At 54.6% G+C, this 18,728-nt stretch overlaps 2 protein-coding genes across 8 annotated transcripts in view; one reads left to right on the plus strand and one right to left on the minus strand.

The window, feature by feature from the left end:
- NT5C3B (5'-nucleotidase, cytosolic IIIB) lies at positions 1-12,579 on the minus strand. 5 transcript variants are annotated; one of them, XM_084615464.1, is made up of 9 exons: positions 12,515-12,579; positions 9,583-9,681; positions 9,201-9,270; positions 8,094-8,140; positions 7,463-7,548; positions 6,315-6,404; positions 3,953-4,115; positions 2,614-2,814; positions 1-2,130 (listed from the first exon to the last, which is right to left on the minus strand). In XM_084615464.1, the coding sequence occupies exons 2-9, from the start codon at positions 9,649-9,651 to the stop codon at positions 2,017-2,019; spliced, it is 840 nt and encodes a 279-aa protein (XP_084471590.1). In that variant the 5' UTR covers positions 9,652-9,681; positions 12,515-12,579; the 3' UTR covers positions 1-2,016. The 5 variants fall into 5 exon arrangements, with proteins under 5 accessions (XP_084471590.1, XP_084471589.1, XP_084471591.1 ...); XM_084615463.1 differs by lacking the exon at positions 12,515-12,579 and adding an exon at positions 11,768-11,917; XM_084615465.1 differs by lacking the exon at positions 12,515-12,579 and adding an exon at positions 11,768-11,834 and having other exon boundaries at positions 9,629-9,681.
- KLHL10 (kelch like family member 10) overlaps positions 9,691-18,728 on the plus strand; it is a 17,010-nt gene continuing 7,972 nt past the window's right edge. The window contains exons 1-4 of one of the 3 annotated variants that reach the window (XM_084615456.1): positions 9,691-10,093; positions 13,461-13,762; positions 14,344-14,833; positions 17,156-17,773. In XM_084615456.1, the coding sequence (XP_084471582.1) occupies positions 13,575-13,762; positions 14,344-14,833; positions 17,156-17,773 (1,296 nt within the window). In that variant the 5' untranslated portion in view covers positions 9,691-10,093; positions 13,461-13,574. Of the gene's footprint in view, positions 10,094-12,839; positions 13,763-14,343; positions 14,834-17,155; positions 17,774-18,728 lie in introns of those variants that run through there. The other 2 variants (XM_084615458.1, XM_084615457.1) reach the window with 2 other exon arrangements.

Raw genomic sequence — 18,728 nt, forward strand, 5'->3', positions numbered from 1 at the left:
TTTATCTAAAGGATTTATTTCAACAAATGGAATAAAACCCACCCCCCTCACAAGTGACACTTACAGCCGACCGTGACACTGTGAGCGAGCCGGATGGCTGCCTGCGAACCTGGACCGGACCAGCTCCTACAAGGCAAACGGCAAGTGTCTTCGCTTACCGAACAATGCTGGGGCCCGGGCTGCTAATGCCAGGCTGGGTCACAGCGAGACAGCCACGTGGACGGCACTTCTCCGGGAAGGGACTAGTAACAATTTGCACAGCAGGAACCGAGGTCCCTTCCACCCACAGAGGAGACCGCAGGGTGGGGGGTGGGAGCTGCCTGTAATGTAACGCGAGCCTCTGGCTCTCCCCGACAGGACCAGCGTGAAAGGAGATGGAGTTTTACAGGGTGGGACAGGGAGCTCTGAAAGAGCCATCTGCACTCCCTGATGGTTAGCAGTGGGCAGGCCAAGCCCAATCGATAAGCAGCTGCTGTCCCCCATCCAGCTGCTGTGTACAGGAGTCTGTGTCCCCCTAGGATGAGTCAAATGCTGCTGAGGCAGAGCCCAGACTGCCATAGGAGGCAGCTTGCATTCCCAGACCGGAAGGCTGAACTCGGCAAGAGGGACATGGGGTTCCTGCTCCTTTGGAAACGCTGATCCCTAAAGAACGCTTTCTGCGCAGTAAAGCCAGGCCTTGCACGGGCCTGCTCAGCATCAGCCCTCTTCCAGGCCAGTGTGACTGTCACGCCCGGAAGGGGGTCCCAGCAGACAGGGTCCCGGGGGGCTACACTACTTTTCTTTCCCTTATTTTGCGTTTGAGTGATAGAGATTTTGCGTTGCTGACAGAAGCGCTGCGCTGAGACCCCAGAACCGGCCCAAAGGGTTAGTTACACAATAGTCAAGCTTCAAAAAGCCTGCCCTCCCTCCCAGCCGCCTTTAAACTCCCCACCCCAAGGACACACTGGCCACTGTGTCCTCCAACACTCTGGTCCACACACGACAACCTTGCTGCCTGACTGATCGGCTATAACAACTACACTCCACAGCACAGCGCAAATGGCCAGCAAAGCCTCGTTGCTCCACCGAGAGTCGCTTGCCGGTGGGATTCACTGCACACCACAACACAGCAGCCAAGCAAACCCCCACCACCACGGGATGGCCAAACTCAGCCCTTGTGTTAATCACACAAGCGGCCCTTGGACAGGAATCCTCATGAGACTCCCACCCCTTTAAGCATCACTGCAACTGCACAATCATCTCACAAACCCAAAGTGTTAATGTTCCAAGCAACAAGCCCAGGCAGCCCGAATGTCCCCCAACGCATATTTCCCACCTGTGCCCACCGTGCTCTCTGAGCAGCTCCAGGCTCAACCTGTAACAGGTCGGTGCACAGACAGGGGCAGGGCTTATGCCCTCTAAAATCACCCACTCTCTGGTCCCCTCTCCAGCCACCTGAGAGCAGTGACGCCCAGTAGGTTGCAGGCAGGGGGAGCAGAGAACTGACCCGAAGAGCAGGCCAGGGGATCTGCAGGGTTTCCACAGTGAATTACAGACACCCCGCAGAAGGCAGGCTGTAACTGCTGTGCAGTTGAACCATGAAACCGGAGTCCGGCCTGAACGCTTTGGGATGGATCTACAACAAACAGGTGCCTGCTTCCCTACCAAGGGGATTAGTGTGGCAGAGGAATCTTTAATTCTGCGCGCAGCCAGCCAGGCCGTCAGCCAAACGACAACCTTGCCTTAGTGGCTTTGAGCTTCCGTGGGACAGGACACGAGCCAGGAGCAGCAGCGGACGGTTGGGGGCTGGGGTTTGAGCAGAGACATGGTGGAGGTAGTTGGGGCAAGTGGAGAGTTTCTCCAGCTCACCCCTCAATCCCAGGACTGACGAACAAAAGGGTATTCATAAAAGCCCAGGAGGGAGCCAGGGGGAAGCTCTCGAGGGCATCGAGATGGATTCAAATCGCCCTGACTCCACCATGGGAAGCATGGTCCCAAGACACCATCCTGAGAGGCCGGAGTCAGGACCCTGGGCTCTCAGTTCAGGTCTCCGAGGATGTAACAAAGGATCCCGTTGACCACGTCCAGAGTCTCGTCCTTCTCCAGCACGACGTCATAGGCGTCCCTGTACTTTCCTCGTTGCTCGTCCACCTGCAGAGCCACCGTGGGGCAAGGGGACAGGACAGGACGGCAACATTAACAGTGGAGAACAAGCACGGCTGGTTGCCAAGCTCAGAACTCTAGGAGCCCCATGAAAGCAGCGCTGGGGATTCAGGGCTGGTGAAAGGTACTCGATCAACAGCCCTAGAGACGGCATCTCCAGAGCATGGGACACGGCATGGCAAGCTCTCCTCTCTGCACCCTGGCACAGGAGCCAGCCCGGCCACAGAGGAATGACCACTCCAGCTCAGCTGAGGGGCGAACAAGGGGGTCAGCTGTGATGTGGACACCTTCCCACTGGTGGGACTGAGACCCACCAAACTCATTTCATACAGCATGCCAGATAGCAGACTTCTCTTGCAGCATGTAGGCTCCTCCCACCTGCACCCCCCCGCCAACCTCCTGCAAATGCTTGGGCCTTGCAATCGCTCAGGAGGGCAGAGAGCCTCCCACGGCCTCTGCCCTCACGCTTACCTTGTCATTCAGGAATCCGATCGTGAGGATGTTCTCCACGTTGGCAACCCCGTCTGCCATGCTCAGGTCTCCCATGGAGTCCCCCAGCAGGATGATGTTGGTCCTGCTGCTCAGCTGCTGGAAGTGGTCCGTCTTCTCCAAGACCGAGCCGTTCTTGTTGTAGGTGTGGATCAGCGGCTCTTTAAACTGTCTCAGGACACCCTGTGCAGCAAAGGACGAGCGGACAGACAGACAGGATGATTTCTGGGGTGTCTCGGGGCTGAAGGAACAAAGCTTCAGTGTGGTTTGCACCTTTCTTAGAGATGCTCTTAGCGGAGCCAGCTGGGAAACCTGCTGTCCCTCACTGCCCAAGGGCCCTGCTTCAGAGCAATCCGTCCCTTCAATGGAGGATGGCACACAGGACCAGAGCCCTTCAGCACCACTCAAGAACCAGCCAGAGGTGGCATCTCCCTCCCCTCCAAAGGGCTCCCAGAGCAAGGGACCAAGGGCCTAACTCTCAGCCACTCAGGCCCCATAAAGGGGCCTTTAACTGGGTGACTCTGCCTTGTGCAGACAGCCTTCCCCGGGCAGTGCAGAACTGCTGCAAAAGCTCTGCAGTGGCTGCAGTGTCAGGGCGGATCAGGGACATACTGGGGGCCAGGCTGGGGAGCACCGCACTGTAGCTATTCTCTGCTTCCCTGGCTCCATAGGTCAGAGCAGCCCCAAAGCCCCTGCATGGCCTCACACTCCAGGGAGCGCCTAGGTGGCTAAAATCTCCCTAAACCTCTACCCCGCGCCCCATGCCCACCCTACGGGAGCCACTGAGAATCAGGCCCAACTTAGTGGGCTGTTTCCGGGGGTTTCATTGGTTTTAAAGATAATTATGGTAAGTTAACGCCCATCCTCCCGCAGTGCTGCCCCCCTCCCCCAAAAAAACACAGTATCACGGGCCTAGCTCCAAACCAGAGAGTGAAAGTGATTCAAAACAAAGCGAAGAGCAGTAGCCCACGCTCTCCTGCCAAGTGCAACATATAAAGGAGAAGAGCCAAGCAGATCCTGTATATTGCAGAACTTTCCCCCAGCCTTGTGAATTTAGGCTGTGAGCTCTCTGCAGGGGGGCTCTCTCTGACTGTCTTCACAGAGTGGGGCCCCTGTCTGGTGTGCTACCGTAATACAGCTAATCTAGGCTTCGCTTTCAAAGCAATTTCAGCACTAATAACTGGAAAGGTTGCTATGGTAACAAGGGATGACATTTCCAATGGACAGAGGGGTTTTAACCGAACGGCGCCCTCTCTAGATGTCCCCCGACCCGCACTCGGGGCTAACGGGACCCAACCATGGGGCACGTAGCACAGCGTACCTTGTCATCGAAGTCCATGTAGTTGGACATCACATTGACATTTGGGTGGAACACCTTGGCCTGCCGGAGGACCTCCTCCAGGATGTCACCCACGCCGGCCGAGAAGATGAACAGGGGGATGTTGTGTTGGTGGAGCTGGTCAAAGAAGGTGTTGACTCCGTCCCTGGGGAAGGGGCGGGAATGCAGGTTAGACAGAGTCACAATAGCACCCTTCATCCCAGAGCACAAGTGCGTCACACTACCACGGTGCTGTGAGTGCTTTCATCCCCACTGGAGACTGGAAACTCACTGGGCCAAGGCACCAGGGCGTTCCTTTATTTACGGCTCCGGGGCCAAGGTGCATACGCTACACACTTCATTGATCATTTCTGCACTGTGGGTGAAATTCAAGCCTGCACCAAAGGACAAAGCCATGTCTACAGGGACTTAGCAGTGGATGGGCCTGGTGTGGGGTGAATTTTACCCTCTATGGTATGCAGGTACCTCCCTGAAGCCTGTCCCAAAGTGCACTGGGCTCTGCATAAAACCTGGGATTCATTCTCTGCAAATGACGTCTTCCTTGGTCACCCCAACAGCGTAGGCAGGGGTTGCTTCCCGAGCACTATAGGCTGGATTTCAGTCACTGGTTCTTCATAGATTCCAAGGCCAGGTCATGTGATGATCCAGTCTGACGTGTGTAACACAGGCCAGAGAACTTCCCCCAAATCATTCCTAGAGCAGAGCTTTTAGAAACTCCTCCAATCTCGATTTTCAAATGGTCAGTGCTGGAGACTCCCCCATGCCCTTGGGCAAATTATTCCAATGGAATTACTCTCACTGTTAACAATTTACACTTTATTTCCAGTCCACATTTGTCTAGCTTCAAATTCCAGCCCCCGAATCGTGTCAGACCTGCCTCTGCTAGACTGCAGAGCCCATTGTTAAACTGATGGCACTCTGCTCTATAAATGCTGACTAATAATTCAGCAGCTGTGGAAACTGAGGCACAGAAAGAGGCCATGGCTTGACCGAGGTCATAGAGAAAGGCAGCGTTAGAGCTGGTGTCAGAGCCCAAGAGTTCCTGACCTCAGGTCCCTGGACTATGCAGCCTTCTACTGCCAGAAGTATTGATACCGTCCGCCCCCCCCCCCATGGAATCCATGACCATACAGCTCGCCTGGTCTAGAAAAAGGAATTTAATCCTTAGGCAACAAAGCTCCCAGGAAAGATGATGCCTGTTAAACCTATTGCACAAATGTACACCCAGCTAGTGCTTTTAGTGGACGGGGGGTAACGCTCATCCCACGCTATTTCTCCCACACGCAAATTACCTACAAGAAATATGGTCCTTGGCTTCCCCATAGGCTGTAAGAGAGTGACTTCCAGTGAACAAAGCTCTGGATGTAACACTGGCCAGGCAGCTGGTGGGCTGACACCCCTGCTCATCACACTGATCAGACCCTGTGTTGTCTCTGTTGCAGCCGCCTGTGGGCTCTTTGGTTGTGGGTTCTTTGGCACAGGAAACGTCTGATTGCTCTTTGTGCGTGTACAGCACCTAGCACAACAGCGTCCTGATCCCCACTTGGACTCCAGGTGCTACCACAACACGGGAATCACAACAGACTGGGTGCAGTACAAGACAAGCAAAAGGTTTTTCCCCATGTAATGCAGTTCCCCACTGAGATCAGAGACAGAAGCTCCAGCTTTCTTTGCACCAGAATAAATATCACTAACCTAACACAAATACCACCCTGCTGGGCAGACTCTCAGCTGCTCCTGTGGGCTGAACATATGTGGTGTCCGTGCCACACAGAAAGCTGCTAGGGTTTCGTAACTTTTGACTTTTCCAGGCAGTCCATGGAGAAAGAAAAATCTTATCTGTAACAGCCTGGCAGCGTTTGCTCACAAAACCCAGACTCTTAGTCACTGATGATCCTGCCAGGTAATGTTAAGTTGGCTCTGCCAACTCACTGACGCAAGTGGCTTGCTACTCCACCTAGATTTACGGGAGGTGGGAGTGGACCTCACAGGGGGGCTGAGCAGTTCTTGAGGAGGAACCCTAGGAGCAGCCAAGTATGCGGAAAAGGCTTAGGTTGGAGTTTGTGTTGTTGCATTTTGAGATTCGTTTGTGAAGGGGACACGTTCTGACCTGCTGCCCCTTATGTGCCCTGTCTGGAAAGGGCTAGAAAGCAACTAGGAGGCGGATTAGAGTTCTCGGAAGTCAGTTCAGTGACTCCCTTTTTCTCTCTCTGACAAACGCAGGGGTCTGAATGGAACGAGCAGGTACCAGAGACAAGAAAGCGACAGAGCCCTTACAGGGTGTGCTCGCACAGGGACAGGAGAGAGAGGACACAAGCTGCAGAGACCATCCCAAGACCTGTACCTGAGCATCACCTCTGATTCTTCGACTATCTTGGCTATGTCCCTTTTCAAAATCTTCTGTTGCAACAGGAGGCCGTGGGCTCTGGTCCACCTGGAAACACATATCAAAGTGAGCTTCATTTCTGACGGACTGTGAGCTTCTAGGATCTGACCTAGGGGAAATTACCAGAGTCGTGACCAAGACACGGTCCATCAGACTAATTGTTGTTTACAGAGAGTTTCAACCTTCTCTCTGCTTTCCATATAAGGCTCGTTAAGGGTAAGAGGCTGCCTGAGGAAGGCTGGTAGCACTTACTTAATCAATGCATTTTTATTGTTTCCACCACCAGGGTATCTGGGCACCCAACACAAATGTCCGACTTGCTCTGTTTTTTCTCCAGCACTCTTCGATGTCACTGTTGATCTATTACCCGGGACTGACTATCAGAGCTGGAAAACAACCCAGCCCCAAATACCAGGCCCTTTGGGATCCCTTTCGTGGAGGGTGTGAGAGCGGGACAGTGAAACTACAGCTGTGCCAGATGCACCATCGCTCAGGTGGAGAACAATGAAACCCACAAGTAAGAAAGGAAAAGGAAGGAACTGGTGTTTCCTTCTGAGGCACGAAAGCCATGGGCTCACTTCTGACAGCTGCATTTTCAAAGCATATCCCGCTCTCAAAGGGGACCTACTCTCTCTCTTTTCTAAGGGACTCTGCATCCTTTTCTTAACAGGAATGTTACTTTCAGAGCTGCAAGTCTGCACAGAAATCTTCTGGATCCAACAAATCCACTGAGATCTCAAAGGATCATGAAGTCAGAACACGATGGCGTGGCAACTGCCACATGCTAAGGCAGTTTGCATCAGAGTTAACGATACCACAGCCAAAACCCTGCTCCTCCCTCTCCATGTGCTCCTTGCTTTTGCTTTTTGTCCACCACACTGCCATTCTGTAAGTGGATCCACCAGGCTTGATCCTGGCCATATTACCAGAAAGGATACTTCATGCACTTGGAGAAATGGGAAGATGGACTATCAAAAAATTGTACTTCCACTGCACAGTGAGTTCTGCTATGCAAGGGGATCTGGGGACTGAATTCCCCTCTCTCTTCTTGTTTACCCACTTATTTTCTAGCTCACGAAATTAGCTCTTCATACACAGTCACTCACCATTCCACCATGAGGGGACGTTTTTCTTCCATGGTCCGGTTGGGGTCAATTTCAATTGGATAGTAATAGTGCAGCAGATCTTTTAACTAGAACATTTGATGGGTTTAAATAGAAAATGCCACGAACAGTTAAGGGCATCGAAAGAGAGATTTTAATAACAAGCAAGCAGAGTATTTGCAGAATTCACAAATGCATCACAGCTTAAAAATAAAACCCTACATTGTTCATGAAACAACTGAGTATCATGGCAATTTCATGGGGTCCCAAGGGAAATATTTAATACTGCTCTAGAAATCAAGCTGAGAGTGTCAGCAAGGTTAAATTGTTCTGGACAGAGATTAATGTCCTTTGCTCACTATTTATCACTGTTCTCTTTGACATGAAATGCCCATGCTTGGGTGTGGCGACAGGTTTGTAAAGATTCCCTTGAACTCCGACAAGTGCTCCCATATCTGAAATGCTGCTTGGAAATTTGTTCTACTCTCTTCCCTGGCAGGCGGTCACATCTGTCCCAGTGCTGTGCTCTAACCCCATCTCCACTGTCCCCAGGGAGCCTACCCCTAGCAGGAGAAGCAGCATGTGGACTGTATATAGAGCCAAAAGAGATGGAGTCTGACAGCACTAAACGTACCTTTTTTCTGCCTTCTTCGCTAATGACTTGGCTGTTATCTAGGATATCTGGAAAGACAGAAACAGTCACTTGCCCAACCCCGGGAAAACACACGAGGGCCCTTTCCAAATCCCACAGAAAGACCAGAGTCAACACTTGCAAAAATGACAAGTGATTTTGGGTGCCACCATTTTTGGATGCCAACTTGAGATGTTTGACAGGAGCCTCACTTTCAGGCCTGGTCTGTACTGGCGGGGGGAATCGATCTAAGTTACGCAACTTCAGCTCCGCGAATAACTTACTGCGGTGAGTCGACTCCATGCCTCGCAGCGCTCGCTGGAGAGAGCGCTCGGGGGTCGATTTATCGTGTCTAGACTAGATGCGATAAATCGATCCCCGCTGGATCGATCGCTGCCCGCTGCGGTAGTGAAGACATACCCTCAGAGAGTGGGTGCTCGGCATTTCCTGAAAATCAGGACCCGTTAGGGCATCTCTCCGAAGGAGGAATAGATCAGAGTGCACCAGGGGACGTTTCGTGCACAGCAGACTAGTGCAGGGTAGATTTACACCCCAGGTTTCAGTGTTTGTGTAGACCAGCCTCGAGACGGGGCGTTGAGGGAAGAAAGGGGCTTGGGAGGGGGCTCTGAGCACAGTGGGTGGGAGGAAGGATGCAGAGTAAAGAGCCAAGGGAGGTGCAGTAGGGGAAGAGAGCAGACGTGCAGGCTGGGGCACAGTCACGCCTAGCCCCGAAGGCGAGGAAAAGAGCCGGCACTTAATGGGGAAGGAGAAGAGGACGCAGAGAAGGGGGTCTGGGGGGATAGGGTGGAGCAATGAGATAGGGGGGTGATTGGCACAGCAGCATTTTGGATGGGGTGGGGGAAGAGGAGCAGCAATCAGTATGAGCGGCCGCCAAGCCCCGGAGCAGTTACAGCAGCAGAAGGGACTCTATCAAGAGTGAGGGTTGGGGAGGAAAATGCCAGGGCTTAGCAACAGCCCGTGGGTGTGGGTCCGGGGGCGGGGGCGGGTGGGGAAGGTGCGGGTGAGACAGAGGTTACAAGACTGGGCGACGGAGACGGGAGCGAGGAACATAAGCTACAAACGGATGGACACAGTGTTTGTTCGACTCACTGTGCGAAGTGGGGCATCGTCTCCCGTTAAATCCAAACCTGCTGAGGGTCATGTCGAAGTCTGAAACGACCTGAAGGACACAAGGAGGGGGAGCAAAGGACAGTATCTGAAACCGCCCCAGCATGCTGTGCTTTGAGAGGTGCACGGGCAGGGGCGTGGGCAGCAACGGCCTGTGTTTCTCACCCGGGCACTGTCAGGATAACGGCCGTATTGCGAGGCACTCACATACTACGGAAATGGAGGCTAGACAAGTGCCTTGAATAGCTGATGGGGTCCACACAAACATGGGGCGTTATTATCCCCCTCCCCACTGCCATGGCAATGCTGAAATATCCCGCAGCAACGGGCTCCTGCCTGCACAGCTCAGAACACAAAGCGAAACCTGCAGTTTGTCTGGTCCCTCTTTCCTGAGCGCCGAGATTACGCGCCTCACGTGCTCGGGGCTCTTCATGTGGACCGTCGCCTTCTCCAGTTCAGGGACCTGCGGAGACAGATTGATTCCGAGGAAGGGGTCGGCGCTAAGAGACACGCCCCAGCTGCAGGCCCCAGCACGGTCAGTATTCGCTGGCCTGGTTTCCACGCAGCTCACCCGACTCCCTCTCAGCCCACAGTGCCTTAGGGAGCATTTCTCTCCTCCGGGGACTGATGCAGGAGGAAGAAAATCAACTCTGTAGAGATGATGCTACAGGGTCCGGATCAGTTATTCCACTGCAAACTGGCTCCACCGATAAGACAAAGAGCAATTTCTCTACCTCTGGTTTCGGAAAAAACTGTTGGATTTACCAGCCACGAACTATTTAGGTCCTGATCCTGCAAGTCCTGAAGGTGCAGGCTTGGGCCTTCCCTAGCTGTACCAGGGCAAACAGCGCCCCGGCGGACGCTCCCATAGAGAGGTTATTGTGGCGTTAGGGTGGGTGGTGGCGGTTGTGTCCTCACACGCTCTCCGCCCTCTCCCCCCCACTGCTCTACCTCCCCTACTGCCCCTCCCCCAGTGCTCCGCTGTGCCCCGCTCCCCCCCCGCACCATGCTCCCCTCCTCATCCCAACCCTAACCCCGTCCTCCCCCCATTCCCCGTCCTCCCCCCACCCCCGGCTCCGACCCCCCCTGCTCCCCCCATCCCCGGCTCTGACTCCCCCCCGTGCTCCCCCCACCCCCGGCTCCGACCCCCCCCTGCTCCCCCCATCCCCGGCTCTGACTCCCCCCCGTGCTCCCCCCACCCCCGGCTCCGACCCCCCCAGCGCTCCCCCCACCCCCGGCTCCGACCCCCCCAGCGCTCCCCCCATCCCCTGCCATGCTCCCCCCACACCCAGCTCCGACCCCCCCTGTGCTCCCCCCACCCCCGGCTCCGACCCCCCCCAGCGCTCCCCCCATCCCCTGCCATGCTCCCCCCACACCCAGCTCCGACCCCCCCCGTCCTCCCCCCACCCCCGGCTCTGACTCCCCCCCGTCCTCCCCCCACCCCCGGCTCCGACCCCCCCCTGCTCCCCCCATCCCCGGCTCTGACTCCCCCCCGTGCTCCCCCCACCCCCGGCTCCGACCCCCCCAGCGCTCCCCCCATCCCCTGCCATGCTCCCCCCACCCCCAGCTCCGACCCCCCCCGTGTTCCCCCCACCCCCGGCTCCGACCCCCCCAGCGCTCCCCCCATCCCCTGCCATGCTCCCCCCACACCCAGCTCCGACCCCCCCCGTGCTCCCCCCACCCCCGGCTCCGACCCCCCCCGCTCCCCCCACCCCCGGCTCCGACCCCCCCAGCGCTCCCCCCATCCCCTGCCATGCTCCCCCCACACCCAGCTCCGACCCCCCCCGTGCTCCCCCCACCCCCGGCTCCGACCCCCCCCAGCGCTCCCCCCATCCCCTGCCATGCTCCCCCCACACCCAGCTCCCACCCCCCCGTCCTCCCCCCACCCCCGGCTCCGACCCCCCCCAGCGCTCCCCCCATCCCCTGCCATGCTCCCCCCACACCCAGCTCCGACCCCCCCCGTCCTCCCCCCACCCCCGGCTCTGACTCCCCCCCGTCCTCCCCCCATCCCCGGCTCTGACTCCCCCCCGTGCTCCCCCCACCCCCGGCTCCGACCCCCCCAGCGCTCCCCCCATCCCCTGCCATGCTCCCCCCACACCCAGCTCCGACCCCCCCCGTGCTCCCCCCACCCCCGGCTCCGACCCCCCCAGCGCTCCCCCCATCCCCTGCCATGCTCCCCCCACACCCAGCTCCGACCCCCCCCGTGCTCCCCCCACCCCCGGCTCCGACCCCCCCAGCGCTCCCCCCATCCCCTGCCATGCTCCCCCCACACCCAGCTCCGACCCCCCCCGTGCTCCCCCCACCCCCGGCTCCGACCCCCCCAGCGCTCCCCCCATCCCCCGGCTCCGACCCCCCCCAGCGCTCCCCCCATCCCCTGCCATGCTCCCCCCACACCCAGCTCCCACCCCCCCGTGCTCCCCCTACACCCGGCTCCGGCCCCCCCAGCGCTCCCCCCATCCCCCCCGTGCTCCCCCCACACCCAGCTCCGACCCCCCCGTGCTCCCCCTATGTCCCCCCCGCCAGGGGAGCGCCCCCCCGGCCCCTCTCACCATCTCGGCCCCGCTCCGGCTCCCCTCGCCGAGGAAACAGAAACAGAAACGCCGGAGCCGCGGCCTGGACGCGCGGGGGAGGAGCCGGACTGCGAGCGGGGGGGCGGCCGGGGCTGGATCCGGATTAGGGGCTGGACTGGTCGTGTAAACTGCGGGGCTGGGGTTAGGGTTCTGGGGGAGTGAATTAGGTTAGTCTTGGGGGGCTGGGGCTGGGGGCCCGTTAGGCTAGGGGGCAGGACTGGGGGGCTGGGCTGGGTGTGGGGCTAGAGGTGCTAGGCTGAGGTGTGGGGCTGGGGGAGTCTGTGAGGTTAAATTGGGGTCCTGGGCTGGGATGTTGGTTTGAGATTGGGGGGCTGGGGCTGGGGGCCCGTTAGGCTAGGGGGCAGGACTGGGGGGCTGGGAGTCAGGATGCAAATGCTGCTGCATTGAGGGCAGGGGCTCATGGGGGGCAGGCTTAGGGGGCTGAGCTGGATGTGCTCCGTCAATACAGGACGTCCCAGGTTTGGCTCTCAGTGACCCTGGCCCCTGGGGACAGCAGGACATCTCCGTTCAGGCCCTGAAGCCAGCTGGGCTGGCATCACCCCCTGTATCTTCCAGTGCAGGGCGGGCCGGGGCTGGCTGCAGAAAGCTGATATTGTGCAATCTAGGACCCAAGCCTGCCAGGAGCTGCCGAGCCCCCCCCCCAATCACTGGAGTCAGAGCCCGCATGTTGCAGGTGCTCACTACCACACCTGGTCAGGCCCTCACCTGTACCAAAGTTCACTGCTCGCAGGCGCTCCCACTTCCCCATTGCCCACAAACAGCACAGAAGTCATAAATCATTCCCAGAACAAACATAGGCCGTAACTGCTGCAACTCAGGGCTGGTCACGGACCCGGTAGAGGCCGCTGTAGTTAAGTTATTAAAAACAGTCAAAAGGCAGGAAATTGAACATTAAGGCAACTAGCTCTTATCTCACAACACCAAAAGTAAAACCGGGGCATGCTGAAAACGGGCTCTGAGCTTCCTGCAACGCAACCCTAAATAACATAATTTCATTAAATTGGAGGGGGGGAAAAGGCCACCTGCATTTTTAGTTGCTTCCATTCACAAATCTCAACGGACTTTACAAACAGTAACGAATCCTTACAAATCCTCAGTAATGTGCTTTTTTCATTGCCCATTACTGATGGGTATGTTGAGTCTCAGAGAGGAGAAGTGACTTGCCCAAGGTCAGACAGTGAGTCAGTGGGAAAGCCAGGAACTGACTCCTAATTCCTGTTCTGGCCTCCTGCAGGACTCTACTGCCCCTCTAGATAGCAGGCCGCGTATGCAATCCAGCAGGTGAGGCACCAGGCTGAATCAGGTGAGCTTGACTCCTGGCTCTGCCACTGACTTGTGTAGCGTTAAGCAAGCCACTTAAGCTCTCTGTGCTGTAGCTTCCCAATCTGTAAAATGGGCATAAGAGAGCCGTTGCTCGGTATCTGTGGAACATCAGACGTATTTGGAATTCGAGCTCCATTGCAGCCGTGCTGCCAGGCAACCAGAGGCGGCGGGAGGGGGCCCCTTTGCCAAGGCAGAGATGCAAATATAAGTCGCCAAACAAGTTATCATTCCAGCCAGCCCCACTGATCTAGGGCAACTGTCCCAGCTGCTGACAAGTACAGGAAAGGTTCTAGAACCCAGCCCTGTCAGTGATCTCATTATCGGGCAGGTTCTGGAACTTCGGGGCTAAATACGCATTTCAAAGAACATGTAGGAGGGGAAAGGAGAAAGCCCAGTAGCGCCTCGGAGAGGAGCTTCTTCTGCTGTCTCCAGGCTTACGGACATGGATGACACCTCGGCTTCAGCGGGGTACTCCCACCCCCACATGGAGAGAAAGATGAGTGCCATGGCTTGCACAGTCTTCAACGAGCTTCGACTGGAAGGGAAACTCTGTGATGTAGTCATCAAAGTCAATGGTTTGGAGTTCAATGCCCACAAGAACATCTTATGTAGCTGCAGTTCCTACTTTAGGTCAGTGCTTGACGCAAGCCAAGCAAGGGAACGGGCGCAAAGACTGCTTGCTGGTCTATTGTAATTGTTTTAAGATGGAGTTGGGGTGGACGGAAGCCTTGGAACTGGCATCCATTGTTTAGCCAGAGTCCCGATAACGGCCTAGAAACCGGTATCAGGCCACCATCTAATATTTAACCATAGCCCTGGAAACTGGTGTCCAGTATTTATCCACAGAGCAGGAACAGCATGGGAAGGGACATTCTGGGATTCCCTGCATTCCCCTGCAAAGATGCCTGGCTTCCTCCCACATAAGCCAGAGGAGATTTCAGTTGCCCTCCGTTGCAACAAGGCAGCCAGTCATTCTGTGGCTACTTATCCCCAAGGCCCCAACTCATTTCACACAGGCCAACAAGCCGATCAGAGTTTGGTCGCTGTCCTGTAGTCTGGTTTAAAACCCAAGGTGAAAAGGTCCAGCCTGCCATGGCTCATCCCCGGAGTCGTCTACCCACCTGGCTTGGGAGCTGGTGAAGAAGGGATAGATGCATAAAACAGCGGATTTTATATAGGCTGTTTGGTTAAAGTGCTGCTTCATTTTCCAGGGCTTTGTTTACCAGTGGCTGGAACAACACGGAGAAGAGAGTGTACAATATCCCTGGCATCTCCCCTGACATGATGAAGCTAATTATCGAATACGCCTATACGAGGACAGTCCCAGTCACTGCTGACAACGTGGAGCGGCTACTGGCTGCAGCAGACCAGTTCAACATCATGGGCATTGTCAGGGGGTGCTGCGAGTTCTTAAAGTCTCAGCTGTGCTTGGAAAACTGCATTGGCATTTGCAAGTTCACGGAGTACTACCACTGCCCGGACCTGCGGCAGACGGCCTACATGTTCATCCTGCATAACTTCGAGGAAATGGTAAAGGTGTCTACGGAGTTTCTCGAGCTCTCGGTCAATGAGTTTAAAGACATCATTGAAAAGGACGAACTCAACGTGAAACAAGAAGACGCAGTGTTCGAGGCCATTCTCAAATGGATTTCCCATGACCCCCAGAACAGGAAACAGTACATTTCAGTCTTGCTGCCTAAGGTCAGTTTTCTGCTGTTTTTTTCTTTTCTTACTCACGCCGGCTAAACAGTGGTGGGTGGCACTGAAAGGGACTAGAGTAACAGCTCCTTAAACTGGAGTTAGTTCCTTTTAATGCACAGGAAATGTATAACAGACAGGGGCTGTGCAAAGATTTTCCCACACTCAAGCCAGCCCATAGGCCCCAATCCTGTAATCAGATCCCTGTGAGGGAGCCTGGAGAGTCCACAGAGTTTCGCACAAGCATGAGGGCTGACCAGGATAGCAGCAAATCACTGCCAAGGAGCCAGAAGCTGTGGAGGGGGAAAGCTGGACTGTGGTACCAAGAATCTTTCTTTAAACCAAGGAAATTAAATCCCCCAAAACTTAGTTAACACAGTGTTAAGATTGCCCAGTGGTGCCTTGTGCCTTTCCAAAATGCTGAGTGGCTAATTTAAACCTGAGACCCAGGAAAAACCAAGATAAAATGGATGAATCCCCCCACCCCGCAATGCAATCTTAATTCTGCCCTCTCGCCAGTGCCCAGACACACCAATCACACACACCGGCACTCTTATCCTCATGGATAGATCACATGAGCATTGTGGGATAAAATCCAACACGAGTTCCTTGCTAAGGCAAAACTAGGGTTTAGGACAAGTGTTGCAAGCAGGAGCTACTTACACCCTGCACTCAGACACTGAGCCTGCTCCACACAAACCACCCCAGACCTGCAAAATTGTAATCACTCCTTCGCCCTGGTCCCAAGGATTACTTCCCTTTACCACTCCTGATGTCTCTGAGACCACTGTTCTGAGGGACATCCCACTGTGACAACCCCTATGGCAAGGCGGCATCCTTGTGTGTGTCTGCTGAAAATTCAGCACTGAAATGAGTGCAATCCCCCAAGGTGCCCATGTCCCTCTTGTCATATCAGTCACAGCTGTATCAAGGCGCTCCAAGGAATCCCAGCACCATTTAACACAGCTACGCCCAACACAATGACACAACGGGAGCGTATGCGGATCAGTTCTGGAATTCAAATCAGTGGAACACAACACAAACAATGGCATGCTCTTAGTCCTTCCACAGATCTAATTATAAATTAATAGATGTAGAAGTCCAGAAGGGACTATTAGATCATCTAGTCTGACCTCCAGTATCACACAGGACAGAGAATTTCATCTAGTTACTACTGTATTGCACCAAATACCTGTGTTTTGAATAAGGCATATCTTACTGAAGGGTATCTGGTCTTACCAAAGACTTTAAGAGATAAAGAATCCACCACTTCCACGGGTAGTTTGTTAACCTTTGCACTGCCCTTTCCGACCCATTCCAAGTGGCTATGAACCTCTCCAGGGGGGCAGAGAGTTAAGACTGCATTGTGGGGGTGGCGTCTGCCATAACTTAGTATTTCTTGGTTTTTAGAAATTTAAAGTGAGCCGCTCTCCACATTCTGGAAGGGTACAAGGCACCACTGGGCAAACCAGACTCTGCCAGAAGGAAGTTTGGAGGCATTTAATTAGATATGCAATACAATACAGCAGCTAGTGAGGCCAATGCAGTTTTAGGTTTCCTATACAGAAACATTATGTCATAGTTAAGAAGTAGCCCCTCCCCCCATGTGAATCTGATGTATCTATACCTACAACAATACATTCAGTTCTGCCTCTTTATAGAAGGGCACAGATGAGAAACAGGAAGTGTATCACATTATAAGTAGAATGATTAGGGACCCAGAGGGACTGACTGATGAGGAAATATTAAAAGAATTAAGTGTGTATAGCTTAGCTAAGCAATGGCTGAGGGGAGGGGGTAGAGAAGGTATAAACACCTACGAACCTGGGGCGAACGTGCCAAGGGAGGAATTATTTGGTGGGGTACCAGGGGGCTCAAAGATATCTTTGGCTAAGGAATAGTCTCCCACAGGAAAGGAGGGACAGCCATATGGCCTGAGAGATTTAAAACTAGACTTGGACAAACCCATGGAAAATACAGCCTAGGGAGGAGTCCTGCATGAGATGCCATGGAATGGGCTAGATGTCCTGCTAGGTTCTCTCCCTCTCTGATTCTACAACTAGCCAGCAGGTAGTAACAGCCTGTGGTCAGTGCCAAAACCAGGCCTGATTTGAAGCAGTGACCCGTGAGGGCCTGGAAAGTACGGTATTCCCTTTAGCAAGCCTCTCAGCTTGCCAGTCTTCCTTTCAGACCCCCTGCTCCAACATGGTTGAAATCAAACTATTTCTCGCTGGCCAGTCCTGTAGTACGTAAAAACCATCCAGAGATGGCTCTCATAACCACCCACACTGCATCTTGAGTCCCACCTCCCCTTTACCTTTCTAGGTTCGACTAGCGTTGATGCATGCGGAGTACTTTATGAACAACGTTAAAATGCATGATTTTGTAAAGGACAGTGAGGAATGCAAGCCTGTCATCATAAATGCACTGAAAGCCATGTATGATCTCAACATGAATGGCCCCTCAAGTTCCGATTTCACCAACCCGCTCACGAGGCCTCGCCTGCCCTATGCAATTTTGTTCGCTATTGGCGGATGGAGCGGGGGTAGCCCAACCAATGCCATTGAAACGTACGACGCCCGAGCAGACAGATGGGTGAATGTCACCTGTCAGCAGGAAAGCCCCCGTGCTTACCATGGCGCTGCCTATTTAAAAGGTTACGTCTATATCATTGGCGGATTCGACAGCGTGGACTATTTTAATAGTGTCAAACGGTTTGACCCGCTTAAGAAAACATGGCACCAGGTGGCTCCCATGCACTCGAGACGCTGCTACGTAAGCATCACTGTTCTTAACACCTTCATCTACGCCATGGGAGGGTTCGACGGCTACGTGCGTCTCAACACAGCAGAACGGTACGAGCCAGAGACAAACCAGTGGACGCTGATTGCACCCATGCACGAACAGAGAAGTGACGCGAGTGCCACCACGCTGTATGGAAAGGTAAAAAGGACTTGAGATTACGGAATGCAGCTGCTGCCATAGCCCTCCCCTCTGGGGAGCAAGAGAGCAGGACTGGTACCCAACTGGAGTCTGTAGCATGGTAGTGTTAAACGGTGCAGGTTGTAATAGTCACCTCTAGGATCACAGGGATTTACTGGAATGTGGAAAGAACCAACACCAGCACGCACGTCCTGCTAACCCCCCCAGATCAAATACAACATCTTAACAGCAAGGCCTGGCCTGCACCTAAAACTTAGGTTGACCCAGAAACGTCGCCCAGGGGTGTGGAAAATGCACGCTTCCGAGAGACGTAGATAAGCCAATCTAAGCTGCGGCATAGAGATGGCTGGAGCCCTGGAAGAATCCTTCCATCAATGTAGCTGCCACCTCTCAAGGGGGTGGACGACCGGCTGTGATGGAAAAAACCCTTCTGTTGCTGCAGCACACACCTGCAGTGCTGTGTGTGTTTGCTGTAGTGTAGGCGAGCCCTCAGTTACAGCACCATATACTGATGCAGGTGCGGTCTGCTCTGATAAGTACAATAGCCTTGACATTCCTTAGTCTTTGGATTAGGGTCGGGGCCTCAGCTGAGGGCCCCATTGTGCTAAGCATCGACAGTTAACAGTCTCAATGGATAAGGCAAATGGAGGAAGGGGAAGCCAGAGGCATGTAGAGGGGAAGAAGTGGCTTGCCCAGTCAGCCTGCAGGTCAGTGGCAGAACTGGGACTAGAACCCAGGTCCCCTGACTCCTAGTCCAGAGCAAAATTCTGCTTTTGAGCTACAACTGTTGATTTCAGGAGTTGTACAGACATGGTCCGGAGACAGAAGTTGGCCAGCGCTTGTTATTCTTTTTTCATAAGCTTCTAAAATTACAATCTTTGGAAAAATACAAATGTAAGCATTAAAAGGAAACAGGAGCAAAGGTACCTTTTGTAGCCGCTCCCCTTCTCTGAAC

Source organism: Lepidochelys olivacea, assembly GCF_965140295.1.
Source record: "Lepidochelys olivacea isolate rLepOli2 genome assembly, chromosome: 27".
NCBI classification, from domain to species: domain Eukaryota; kingdom Metazoa; phylum Chordata; order Testudines; family Cheloniidae; genus Lepidochelys; species Lepidochelys olivacea.